Source organism: Thermobia domestica, chromosome 9 (assembly GCF_964235325.1).
Source record: "Thermobia domestica chromosome 9, izTheDome1.hap1.1, whole genome shotgun sequence".
In the NCBI taxonomy this organism is placed as follows: Eukaryota; Metazoa; Arthropoda; class Insecta; order Zygentoma; family Lepismatidae; genus Thermobia; species Thermobia domestica.
In genome coordinates this window covers 117,737,056-117,751,934 of record NC_137462.1, presented here as the reverse complement: position 1 = coordinate 117,751,934, position 14,879 = coordinate 117,737,056, and the positions used below count along the sequence as shown (strand labels likewise).

General features: G+C 33.5%; 1 protein-coding gene across 1 annotated transcript in view; it reads left to right on the top strand.

Annotated features, from left to right (window-relative positions):
* LOC145694068 (transmembrane protein 151B-like) overlaps positions 1-10,046 on the top strand; it is a 549,858-nt gene extending 539,812 nt beyond the window's left edge. The window contains exon 2 of the mRNA XM_081770209.1: positions 7,207-10,046. Coding sequence (XP_081626335.1) covers positions 7,207-8,943 — 1,737 coding nt within the window. The 3' untranslated portion in view covers positions 8,944-10,046. The remainder of the gene's footprint in view (positions 1-7,206) is intronic.
* The last annotated feature ends 4,833 nt before the right edge of the window (positions 10,047-14,879 follow it).

Below are 14,879 nucleotides of genomic sequence, written 5' to 3'. Positions count from 1 at the left end.
AACTGAAATCTACAATAGAATTCAAATCATTTACTGGAGTATTTACGGGGAAACATATTGTTAATTCGCAGTTCTATTTCCGGAAGGAAATGAAACTCAACATACTTCCTGTTTTTTGTATTTTTTAAAATGTAATCATGTTGACACAATGTTAGTTTAACACATGTTCTTGAAGGTTAAAAGGGAAGTCGCAGAACTATTGGAAAACATTTTAAGGATGATATACGTTTTTCTTATACAACACATTTTGGTGACAAGACTTTAAATAATAAATTGCACAGAAGGTATTTGAAGAAGGCCAAGAAGGTAGGAGCAGAAAAAAAAATCCAAATTAGATCAAGGCGAAAAAAAAAATATTTGTTCTTCAAACATTGGCAAGGAGCCATTGCGAAGGGGGAAAACGGTCTCATTTTATTGTCATCAAAAACAAACTTTTCGTGAGGCAAACTGTAGAAGAAGTGAAATACGACCCCACGTGTGCTGTTGCAGGCAGATTCCACATCGTAAGAGTTGCTTCAGCGTCACACGAAGGAGTTGAAGAAGGGCTGTTAAGTTTTCTGGAAGGTTAGGGAAGACTCGGAGCCTCTCCAACTATTTATGTGTTCAATGTTCAGTCATGACTTCAAAGAAACTAGGGCGTAGATTTCATTGATTTTATTTTGGCACTAAGATGACTTGCGTTTTTTTTTTTTTTCAATGAAAGGTTTGATCCAAAATCATCAATACTCATATTCCATTCGTTTGTCTTTTCTAATCTATAAAAGAAGAGTGTGGGTGTGGGAACTTCATTTTTAATTTTTTTTATGATTAATTTTTAATATTATCATATTGGTTGCAAATTTCGTATATTAATAATATTGATTTAATTTTCCCAAATTTTCTTTTATGGCGATCAGTTTGGATGTGTCGTTATTTAACTAGCTTATATATGGACGCAGTGATACTAATGATCAAGTTTGTTACCCATTGAAATATACATACTTCAGAAAATTCTTCTAAATTATGTGAATTTATGTTATGTTAGTATTGTCGCATTCTAAATATTTGATTTCGTTACTTGCGATAAATATTTTCAAAATTATTCATTTAGGAACCTCAATGATTATTAATAATATTCTAATTATGAATATATGTTGAATACTGAAAGACAGTTTTGTATATGTTTACTTTCCCATATGTTTTAATGTAACGTTGCCACGAAAACAGTCGTGTAAGCCCCTGATTTGTTGAACGTCTGGGGTTGAGACTAGGTACTTGATGGTGATTTTAAATGTAAGTCAGTCGTAGATAATTTCTGCTCTTTTTGCAATATTTTACCATTTTGCTACTTTTAACAGAAGTAAAGTGTGTTAAACATCTGAAATTTAATTAGTAAAGTCCAAAAGAAATTATCTAACTGAAATTGTGGAAGAAAACTCACCAAATAAAACAATTGGGAAAATATCTGAAGTGTCAAAGTACATTTAAATCCTTATGAACAGATTAGATAGACTAGAACTTCATCAGTGACATAGTTTGTTTCGTCTGCTTGCTGATTAGTAAATCTTGAACAGTACCGTAAGATGAACCTTTATTTTGATTGAAAGATTCTTAAAAAATTAAGGTCAAATTAAACAAAACGTTTTGGAGGTTTGAATAGTGTATTTCAAATTATTTTTTCCTAGGCAGAACTTGACTTTTGAGAGCACGTAAAAGGCAACGAACATGATTCGTGACTAATTTTATTTTAGTCCCTTCTTCCACAAAGTAAAACGACTGGATTTCCGAGCATTGCACAATATTTTGCTACATATCTAAATTATAAATATTTTGGAAGAATGAAAGAGGCTTGGTAAGAAAAATGTATTTTTTTTAGGTTAATGAAAAATTTATATAATGACAAAATTCTTCGAACCAGTTTAATTCCGTAATAATTATACTTATTACCCATATCTATGAAACAAATACAACGGATACTTTTATTTATTTTGAATTGTCCTTTGCTGGTGTTTACAAAAATATTCACACAAATATTTAGATTTGATTACCTCCCTATGTTGATTATAGTATAGATGTATCTTAGCGGACCAGAAAAAGAAATGAAATCTTTTAAGTTTTACGTCTCACGGTTATGCCGGTTAGGCTAAAGGAGACGGTGATGATGAAAGATGAGTGAAATGGTGGAATGATGAACGTGGGAGGAAACGGGAGAACCCCTAGAAAACCCACGAGCACGGTGTTTGTCCATCACAAAGTCCACACGGCGTGAGTTGGGATCGAACCCAGGACCCCAAGCACCGGAGGTGAACGCTCTACCACTGAGCCACCGCGCCCCCCACCAGAAAAAGAATGGTTAGATTGTGTTTTGATTATATCTATGTTTAATTATAAGTAATGAAATGTGAATTATAGAATATGAATAGTACAAGAAAGTTCTGTTTACGTATAGGTCAATATTAGAGCAAAGTAGTAATGTAGGTTATTATATGTGTAGAAAGCATGTAAGGCGATTACCCTGTTTTTGATTTGATATACATATCAACATTACACGTACACAAAATAACAATTTAATCTTTCATAAACTATACGTGTAAACACCTAAGCACAACCTTGTATGAAAATGTGAAATTTATTTTATTCAAAATTTGAGAATTACACAACTATTGAAAACAGATTATTGTAATAACAAAAGTGTAAATCAATCTAGATCAGTTGCCATTAGAAATTCATTGTAAAGTGTCTTTATCTTTTAAAATGCCCATATATAATTTGCTGTGAAAAGAGATTAACCTAATTACTACATAATTTTATATCCGTATTTAGCTATGAACAATTGTTTTTGGGCTGGTAACAGCAGTAGGGTTTTACTGTGTACAAAGACGAACGTGTAATATCATCTGAATTATAAACTTTTAGTTTTACAGTATTTAATTTTTATTTTAAGTAGAATTTTGTTTTTAACATTTGTAGGAATATTTTTCCTTACAGCTGCTATAATGGCGACCCCATATAAATCCAATTTGCAAAATTTATTACACGCTTATTATTATTATCAACACATATACATTTAAGTAGGTTTACGGTGGCTTCTTAGTAGTGCAGTCATCTATGGTACGAAGGGTCCGTGGTTCAATATCTAGCGATGTGAGTTTGTGATCGATAATACTGTTGTCTGTGGGTTTTATCGAAGTTCTTCGTTTCCTTACCCTATATTTTATACCATCGACTCTTTGCTCGTTAATGGTGCTACTCAAGACACGAAAAATGTCTCGTCTCAATTCTGAACGAGACGATAAGCATGACAATTTTCGTATTGTTTTCGAGACGAGATTAGAAATTTAACAGATCTCATGGACAACACTCTTTCAGCAAATTAAAAATAACTTTCTTACAAGGCTGTCTATATTCTTTATTATAAATTAACAAGAAATGTAACAGTTTCGGAAGTATATCACTTCCTTCTTCAGACTACTACTCCAACTGAAATCATAGATAACTTCCGATACTGTAACATTTCTTGTTAATTTATAATAAAGAATATAGACAGCCTTGTAAGAAAGTTATGTTTAATTTGTGTTTAAGATGGACACAAGGCCTTTTTATAAAAATATCTTTCAGCAAGTATTAAAATAAACGCAGTTCTAGTATTAAATGGTTCATAATACAAAAAGAATATATAAATTGATAAAAGAATTGTACACACATAATGAAGAGCATTTATGAATGTTAACAGATATGCGAGATTATTACACAATGGCATCCAATAATAAATATGGTTTGAACTTTGATATATCATAACCTTAGTGCATCTCTCGTAATGCGGAAGGGTTATGATCAGTTCTAAATGAAATTAAGAAAACAAAATTCAGGACACAAACTTTGTACATACTTTTACAAAACTTATCTCGTCACGTGAAGATTTCGTGACGAGATAAGTTTTTCGAGAAGAGAGTCGAGACGTGTAAGAATTTTTCGAGAACTGATACGAGACTTGTATAAAAATTTACCAGACGAGAAGAGAAAGTTTTATTTCTCGTGTCGTCTCGTGGATCAAAACTATTTGTTATTCACTTTGTTACAATGCTTTTATGATGTTACTTTTCAGTTGTTGGAATCAAATATTACAACTTAAAATTCACGCACTTTCGACCTAATTAAAGCTTTGATACTCATGTACTGATACTCATGAAAGTAAAATATATTTCTTTTGCATAACTTTTCGGCTGGTTTATAGTTTGGCTGCAAAATTAATAAAATTCTTCAATTACAAAAACAATTAACTGAGCGCATGCTGTTTAAATAACGAAAAACCCTCTCAAGAATTTTGGGTGGTTGAGCGAAGAACTGGGCTTTCACAATTATCATAAACAAGTTTGAAGGATGCAATCAAGCACTGACTAACATTTATAATTTAAAAAAATAAAAACTAAATAACTGCAAAAAGAACTTTAAAAATAATATTTTTTTAATAAAAGACACTAAAAGGAAAAATTAAACATTTAAGTGGGGTAAAATGAACAAATTACACTAAGATTAAAAGCATTGGGGACAAAGATTAAAAGCACTGAGGACTAAGACTAAAAGCATTAGGACTAAAAGCATTGTTTAAAGGTCGAGTGCTAAAGTTTTTGCCACAATTGGAACGTCATTTAACCATTAAATTGCCTTCAGTGATTTTAGACTTCGTCTAATTTGTTCATTTTACCCGGCAAAAATTAAAAACAAAAATTCTCATTTTAATGCATTTTATGGAATTGTTGTTTTATTTTTAAAAGTTTTTTTTTTATTATTGTTAAGCATTTGTCTTACAATTTTTCGTTGAGATTAAATAGTGTTCTCGTATTCGTTGTACGTGTCGAGAATTTGAATTCCCAGATGGGATACGTGTGATTCCACGTTAAAAATCTAGGTCCATGTTTTGTATAGCCTCAATGGTCTAACGGGACGCTAAACTTGATTCATGCAATCAGTCTAACGGAACGTTAAACTCTGTTCAATGAATCAAACATTTTTAGATTATTCTTCCGGAAGAAGTTTTTTCTTTTGTATTCTATTCTCTTTCTGTTGTGCCTTGCATCTGTAGTACTAACATGACGTATAAATAATTTATTGATCGATTTCATTCGCTATTATAGCTTTAAGAAGCTTCATATATTGCAATGTAAAAGATTTTAGTCAATTTACAGCGAACTATTGCCAAATGTGCTAGTGCTGTCATTATAATCTTGTTAATTTACGATCAAGCGTGTCATCAGATATCGGTGCGAGCTCATATGGTTCAGATCCTACGTTGAGCTGTAGGTCAACATCTTATGTAGTTTCTGTGCTGAAGAGAAACGTTAAACTCAAAACATCCTAAACCATTGATTCATTGTAATTTAGTTAAAGCTCTTGCAGTCTAATACTTAGGTTATTGTATTGTATCTTTATAATTACGAAGCATTTTCGATGAATACCAGAATAATTGATATATTTAGTTCTTTTGTCCGTATATAGAAGTAATTATTTCTTCTCTACATCAAATATATAAAATATAGTAAAATTTCATTGTAAGGAGCACATATAACGAAATGTTGAAAAATTATTTTTGATCATTTTCCTATTAATTTTCACGAATTAAAATATTTTATTTTTTTCAAAATTTCTCTATGACGAAGAAAAATTTCGTGTTTTGCCTAGATATTGAACTTTATTTTTGTTGTCTAGTATAAATATTTTAGGTTTTGTTGAAATATTACTCGAAATCATTCTTTACATCCACTATCCGTGCATGGAATGATCTTTCACCCAATATACGACAGTCTGTCAATCAATCTATTCAAGAAGTCAGTTGAGCAGACCATCCATGAATCTCTTGAGACTTACTGATGTCGGACAAAAATGCTGGTTTTCATTCTTCTTACTTTCGTATTTGTTTCACGTATTCCACTAAATGCATCTGAATATATTATAGGTTTATTAGTATATAATGTAATCTTTGTCATTTTTAATTTTCAATAATTATTCTATAAGTACTTGATATTATCATATTAATCCTCATGTCTGCATGGTCAAATGGGAGACAAAGCATGATTAGCCTTAACGTCGCCATGTAAAATAAGACTAAATAAATAAGTATTTTTTCTTATTATACTGCTTTATTGTTCAAATGATATGGATATATATTATTCAAATGTACGAAATTAGTAGAGTACGACAACGAATTGAAGGCATCCAATGAGCGTTATTCCATTACATAAACTTTACACACATTCTAATGTAGGAAATAAAGATCCAAGTTGGCCAATGATATTCCCTTCGTTTTTTTTAAAAAAATATATATATATATATATATATATATATATATATATATATATATATATATATATATATATATATATACAAATTAGCAGTAATTATTAATAATTAGCCTTCATGTTTCTAACTCTAACGGATTTCGAGATACGACTATCTTACTTTAACAATTGCAACCCCCACTCTTTTTTTCTACTCACCTTTTTTCTACTCTTCCAGGGTTTTTTTTTTAAATAATGAAACACGTCTTTAATTATTTTAAATGAAAGAACTAAATGCCAAATATCATTTCTCTTACCTTAACGAATTTCGAAATATGGTCGTCCAAGTTATAACAATTGTAATTCCATTCTTTTTTCTTCCATTCTAGGGCAAACAAAAAAAATGATGAAAGACGTGTCTAACTATTTTAAATGAAAAGTCCATATACCTAATTTCGTGTTTCTAAAATTCCCTATACCCTATCCAAATTTGAAGTTTGTAGATTAAGTGGTTTAGACTGGGCGTTAACAGACAGTCAGTCAGGTCTTCTTTTATATGGAGAGGTTTGTTTTATATACATGTTTATTTTAACGTAACATTTTTCCTTAAGAATGGTTTAACACGCACCTTTACTTAAAACTGGCAGTTTCACAATGAATGAATGAATAAATGCTAAGAGTCTAAGCTTCATGCTGTTGCACTTTCATTGTTTAATTATACATTTTATATATTTTGCCGGTAAATTCAAATTGTGGTAATATAGATCCTGTAGTGGATATAACAACAACTGAGCTCTTGATCTTGAGAATTATCTTTTTTCAGTTTAACATTTCACTGTAACAAACTAATTTCTGAGATTTCCAAAAGCTAATTACTCTGGTATTTTACTGTACTTGTTTTATTTCATTGCATTGAAATTTACATCTCGACCTTTTCTATTTCTCTTTCCAGCAAAGACCAATCCAACAGACGCTATGTGGAACGTTGCAGCGGGGAACCAATTGGAAGTGCCTGATCCTGACGCTGTTGATCTACGGTTGTCTCGGCGCCATTACGTGGTGTCGCACCACCGAGGTTACCAAGGTCATCCTCAACTTCTCCAATTACCCAATCACGAGCAAGAAGCAGATGTCCCCCTGTGACGATGGATACATCTATATCCCAGTGGCCTTTATGGTGATGTTATATATGGTTTATTTGGTCGAGTGTTGGCATTGTACGACTCGTATTGAACTTAGCTATAAAGTAGATGTCAGTACTGTGTACGAGAAAATTCAACAAATGAGGGACGCGCAACCTATCATCTGGTGGAAAGCCATTTGTTATCATTATGTGCGTAGATCGCGACAGGTTACTAGATATAGAAATGGTGATTCATATACAACTACCCAAGTGTATTACGAGAGAATTAATTCACATGCAGCCGGCGCATGTTTCATGTTCACCTATTGTGGTGTTAAAGACATTTCGAAAAATTTAGTGGATTTGGGGAAACATCCCGCAACTAAAATTAGATTTAGTAAAGGTTTCGCGTTCGCTAATTTGGAAGCTGCTACTGAGTTTGAGGATCAACGATCGCGTTTCTTCCAAGAACATGAAAGATATGACGATTACATGGAAATGAGGGAAGGGTTAGATTTGTCTAATGTCAATTTTAAAGAGTATATGATTGCTTATGCAGATCCTGAGCACTTGCCTTGGTATTCGAATAATCTAGTGTTTTGGATTTTTAGTTTCTTTCTATTATCGTGGCCGCTTCGAGTGCTTATAGAATACAACACCGCGTACGTCCATTATCAGGTGACTAAACTCTTTGGCGTCAATTACATGACTCCTCCGGGACTTTCGCAATCACGCGGACAGCTGTCCCGTGGGAGTACTATTGATAGCGGTGATCTTGAATGGTGTATAGGTGATAATTACACTATAGTTCCCAGTTACTCGGAGGCATTGTTAATGGATAGTGAGGACCGAAGTTTGATCAACAATGCGGACAACAATAGGGATGACACCAATAATGGTAGTAGCAGTGGTGATAATGGTGGTGGCCCAACAAGTGGTCAATTATCTTTAAATCCAGATCCTAATGGAAATATCCCTAATGGACATCTCCCTGTGACGTGTTCATCTTATAGCATTCGGCAGGATTGCACGTCCGCTAGTGCCTTTTGTCGAGGTAGTTCTACAAGGTCACACATTTATCACAACAACAGTAACAACAAAAATAATAACAATAATAACAAAAGTAATCGTCGTTCTTGGGGTTTCTTCAGTAGTAGATCGTCACTATCTAGGAGCATAGCTCAGGTCAATCAAGGTCAAGCCCCAATTTCAAGGTCATCCACACAAACGCGTCTTATATTGTACTATCCGACACCTTTAATGGACAGATTTCCTGCAGATCCATTTCAGGGGCGAACGGTCACGACTCCAACAGAGGACCCTCCAACGTACGAAGAAGCTCTACGCACAAGTACTCCAGCATTCCCTGCTCTTTCAAGACTCAGGCGGTCGTTTACAGACAGAGACATCTGTCGGAGGTTACGAGAGCAAAGGCGATCGTGTATTGAAACAACACAGTTTCAGGATCTCCAAGAGGAGGACAGCCCCTCTTCGCCTGTGGCATCTACGCCTGCAACTGGTACTAGGCGGGGTCACGCAGTCATAGCTATAGAAACAAGTTTGTAGCAATCACTGATTCGTCTTTATTTTTGTTTTTGTACTTTCAGAAACTAATATATATTTACCTCATTTGCTTCAGAATTACGTAACAAATAGCACAGTGAACCGCAAATTTGTTTTCTTAATTTTCCAACCAAATCTTACTTAGTAGGATTTAATTGAACTGGGTAAAATTGATAGACAAGAAAGCCTAACAGTTATGAAAGGTGACACACGCACAAATAATTTCTATTTGTATAATATTTGAGCCGAAATCACCATAAAATTGTATTCTAGATTTTAGGCTTTATATTTCTACTTTAGGACACTATTTTAAAAATTGAAAATAAATAAGAGAAATAAAATTGCTAATCTTTCTCAGAAAACAAAAGTTTGGAAAAATCTTTATTGTGCTTAATCATATATCGTATTTTACGGACTATAAGACGCATTTTTTTAAAGCATTTTTTTAAAATACCGTAACATTTTTCCAGTTTTTCGCAGAGTTTACAGTTTGTATATCTTAGTCTGTGGTTCTGGGTTTGTAATCGCGGGGCGAGAGGGAGACAATGTTAGCAAGCTTGTGAATCCCCGCAACTCATGTTCGTCGCACCGGTGCACTGCTGCTGCCAATTGAATCCAATGTTGCCAGATAGAAATAAGTTTCCCGCAGCATCGAATATATGGTTATTTTTAAGACTGGCAGAAATTTTAAATCAAACACTAGACATTTTTATATTAATTTCGAGTATAAAACGCACCTGAATTTTGGAGCCCAATTTTTCGAAAAAGAAAAAAGTGCATCTTATAGTCCGTAAAATATAGTATAGTTCGCGTCACCCGAATTGACGTGTGGCATCAGCCAATAAGCTCTACTAAACCTCCAGGGAAGAATCTAATCATTCATAATTCATTTTGTTCGTATTTATGGACAGTTATGAGTGATTAGATTCCTCCCTGAAGATTAAGTAACAGCGCACTGCGAGCTTATTGGCTGATGCCACGCGCCAATTCGGGTGACGTGGACTATAATACTATATTATATGAATTAAAATATACCTAGGTACAGCCGAGTAAGAGAAATTAGTATATTTGTGTAGATTTGTTTCATTACAATAAATTCTTGTCAAAATTGATTCAATAATGCCTATAATTCAAGGTTTTCTGAATATTTTAAACAGGTAAGATACATTTCCAGATATTCAAAAGTTACGTATTTTCTTGTCAATTATTATGTATCCATTTGAAGAAAGAATTCTATTGTATAAGTACTACTATGTTAAATGTCCATTTTTATTTTGTTTTGTTTTTGAACATAGGAAGGTAAGTTGAGGTAAGTTTAGTGTTTTGAAGAATTCTGCTTCTGTTGCATTTCTTTTATGCTATATAATATCATGCGCAGTCAAATAATATAAATTGATATGCAAATCTGCTACAAATATGTCTATAAGATATTTTATATAAATATGATACAAAAGCTTCTATTTTACATTATTATTATTATTATTATTATTATTATTATTATTATTATTATTATTATTATTATTAAGGAATTTTTTAAAGGCTTGCTCATTTATTTGTAGGTCAAAGTTAATTACTCATCGATAGTTACAAGTATACATGTTTGTTCTTGCAATTTTTTTGAGAAAGACGGTGTAATATGATCTTTACCTAAGCATATCCGTCAATCATCAAAAAAGCTTTCCACTATAGGATCTTGTAATAAATTTCAGGTCTTTGCACCTTTTCATTAATGCCTCTTCCATTTATGAATATTATGGGGAACTCCAGTTGTCTAGAACTATGAAGCTCACTTTTGTAAAGAAATCAAATCATGAGTTAGTAAGTAAACCTGGTCATATCATATACCCGTTCTAATAGATGAACACTAAATGCGTTGGTTTTCTTGGCCTGATCAACTTTATCATTCCATCCTTGCACCACCAATGGTGATAAAGAGTTCCGGGGCACGAAAACTTGCGAAGTTCGTGAACGTGTGTTTTCTCGGGAGTTCTCTATGGCTCTTTATTTGTAGGGGATAAACTTCAGGCATATCTCAGACGAACTTTCTCCTTCTGATTTCCTATTATGCCCCACCTCACTTCCTTATTGAGAAAATAGGTAATTAATATACTTTTGAGTTTTTGTATATCTTTTACTTATATAACACCAAGGTTATGAAGAACATGACTCAGTTTTAACTCGAGTTCCGAACCACAAATTCGATTTGAATTCTGTGCAGTTGATGGGGCGCGGAGACCGTCATGAAAGATCAATCATCATATTATAGGTCGTTACCCACCAAAATAAGTCGCCTTCAAGAGAGCTGGATTACACGACTACTAAACTCCAGATCATTTCAGACACAACCACCAGCACTGAAATTGAATACTGAACTGAAATTTTTCTCCTTTTTTTCCTTTACTTTCTCTTTTAAATTTGGTTAAATTAATCAACATTCTTCCTGCTTGAAATTAGTACTTGAGTGTCATTTGTCGACAGACAAGAATGACAAGACGACTTGTTCTCCTCTTCTATTTTCTTGTTTGTCATATTTTGTTGTCCTTTCGTGTACGAATATACAACAATGTAATATTTTTTTGTCTCTGATGACATCCTCCATGAACATTCCAGAAATTCCCGAAGAAAAGAAGGGAAAAAAATCTGAAGAAGAAAAGATGAACCTTATTGGGCCTCCCGCTCTGTCTCCATTTATATCTACTAGCACCACCGTCATTTTGCTTTGATATTATTATTATTATTATTATTATTAGTGTTATTATTAAAGGATGTTGGAAACCTCGAGCATTTTATATATAAAGAGACCTAGACGAAGAATGAAGGACGAAAATCGAATTCTTTTCTTCTCATGTTTTGTTAAGAGCAAAGAAACGAGAAAGAAAGAAAGAAAGAAAGAAAGAGAGAGAGAATAGAATCATCTTTGAGTTCTATTTCCTTTTATTCTCCTTTGTGGAAATATCTTCGCATGGCGCTCACGTAACGAAATTCTTACCTTTTCACTTTCAGGATTCATATAATCTAGTCACTCATTGCAACGATTTTTTTCTCTTTTCTTTTATTTTCATTATTCATCATCATCCCCTCTCTTTCTCTTTGCTTTATCTCTGCCTTGTTCTGCTAGTTCTCAATTTCACAACCACGTCATCATCTATCTCCTCGTTTGTTCCTAAAACTTCCTTTTCTCAACAGTGAGAAACGAAAAGTTCTTTGTGTGTAGCCCGTTTCTAGTCATAGCTGCATATAACAAGCAACGTGAACTAACTGAAGAAAAAAAAAATGCTCATAACATTATGCTAGCTTGCGGATTTTGTTGTTCTCTTATAGTAGTTTCTCATATTTCGTTGTATACAGAGACAACTTCAAAATAGCATGGAACGAAGAAAGAGTTAAAAGGAAACTAATTCATATTTCTTTTACGAATGAATTTCTTCTAGAATTGTTGGTCTTTCCTTCAAAACGCTGTCTTGAAATCCATAAAAGAAATTGCTAATATATTACGTAATTACGAGTTAAAAATGGGACGCTCTTCTTTTTTTTTTTTTTTTTTAAAAAAAACACTTAGCGTCCCGTTTGCATTTTTCTCGGGACACCGGACGACTCTTTGAAAAAACAAAACAGAGAGAATCCCGACTAGTCTGCCTATAAGATGTGTATGCCTAAAGCTTAATAGTGCTATCCACGTAGGGATTTGTTTTGAGAAGCATTGGTGAAAGTTAGATAAGTGGTCCTATACATAGACTGTTGCCCACCCATCCCCTCTCTCTCTCTGGGTTTTTGCTTTGTTCTCTTCTCGTCGCTCAGTTACTAGATATAGTGTACTACCAACATAGCATGGTCACGCCCCTTCACTCTTTAGGAGATTAATTGATTCCTTTATGGAATTTACAACTTGAATATGTCCCATGAAACTTTCATCAATACATCTACATTAACGTATCGGTCATTTACCTAAAAAAAAAAATTGGGCCATTTTTTTATACGTCCAAACTATGCTATGCAAAAGTGTCGTAAGTATTAAATGATGGATACGTCCGTCTGTCTGTCAACAGATATCTATATATATATATATATATATATATATATATATATATATATATATATATAAAGAAAAGATTTCTTGGAATCGTTTCAGGGTTTCAAGGAAAGATACTATCTTCATCTGTATCTCTCTCTTAGAACTTGAAGTAGTAGAAATTTCTCATTTCAATATATATTTCCATAAAGTAGCAACAGTAAGAAATAGCCCACTTCAAACGGAAGTTGAAGAAAACTACCATTACCCGTTTGAATATTTATCTTCATATTGCAAAAATAGTATGAGATAACGAGAAGCAGTCTTCTGCAATCGATTAAGCGTCTGAAGAATATGAAGCGTCTGTCTTCGACTATATTCCTCTAATTCAACCAGAAGTTGTAGAAATCTATCATTTCTCGTTTGCATATTAATCTTCATATAGCAAAAAAAAAAAAAAAAAAAAAAAAAAAAAAAAAAAAAAGCTTTTTGATGTAGCTTCAACGTCCCTTCTGTGCCTTTATTCCTATATTACAGGCTGGGAGTTATAGATCGACTACAATCAGTTTCATTCAATATCGAGTTCGCATAATCTCGAAGTCCGTAGTTGTACAATGTAAAACAAAACACGTTTGCTTAAAAAAAATCATATACCCGCGATAGTGTGTTTTTTTTTTTCTAATGAAAAGCGCACATAGCCATGTTAAACCGCAGCCCTTAATCCTTAAACCGTTATCTATTTCTGTCCCCTCTTAAATAAACCTTGTATAGACTATATATTTTTTTTAGATATGGGTTATGTATGTCTTACCACTTTACATTTTATCCTTTAATACCGGAAAGTAATCATGAGCAAGGAGATGAAGCTTAATTGGTAATGCGGATGTTCGTGTTAGTAACTTGCCTAGAAGTACCATTGTCATTTCAGTTGTTCTCCAGGTATTGCCAACAAAGAGTGTTTGGTTTGTTAACTTGGTTATGCTCGTCGATAGAGTATTGTGGAGACATCTCGTGAGTGCCACTTGAACTCTTTGATTGCTCTCGGTCCAATTCTACGAGAAAGGTCCAAAGGTAAACCACTTCAATCTTTCCATTTATTCTCTCTCTCTCTCTCTCTCTTTTCCTTTCCAGAGATGACGCCTTTTTATTTGTATTATTGTTCAGCCCCTTAATGTGTCATTTGCATGTCAAAGGCAAACAAGTGAAAGTTCTGTCCCAGTGTGCTTTATTTTCTCTTATATCTAATTACGTTTCTCCGGCATATACACTCACACCAACATTTATACGCATCGTTGTTTATGTTCTTTATGTTTTGTAGTTTGTAGTCCATACCTAGAGTTGCTACCCATGTCGTTTTCTACGAAAATGTTCCAAGTTTTATCATTTTTTTTTTTTTTTCACGCAGGAAGAAGTCATCTTCCAAGGTCAGATCTGTCGTTCTGAAAAATTGCATTCTCTGGGTTAAGCTTTATTTTTTGTTTTGAAAAAGAATATAAGTATTTCGAATGCATATATTTATTAAACTTTAAGACATACGAATATAAAATTTTACACACATATATTAACGAACCTCTCAAGTTCAAATTACAGTTCAAAGTTCAAATTACAGATGTTCAATATGTCCTTCATCAGCGACACGAACAATATCACATCGATACTCAAATGTCTCCCATACTCGGGCAAGCATGTCCTGCGTCACTGATGTTATGGCAGTACGGATCCGGTTCTTTAACTCTTCCAGGTTCTGTAGGAGTGGTGGTACACAAACGTTATCTTTAACGAAACCCCACAGGAAGAAGTCATAGGGTTTCAAATCCAGTGACCATGGAGGCCAGCTGAGACATGCTAAGTCGCCAGCTCCTTGACGACCAATCCAACGGTTCGGTAGAGTTTCATTCAGATATTCACGCACTTGGCGACTCCAGTGTGT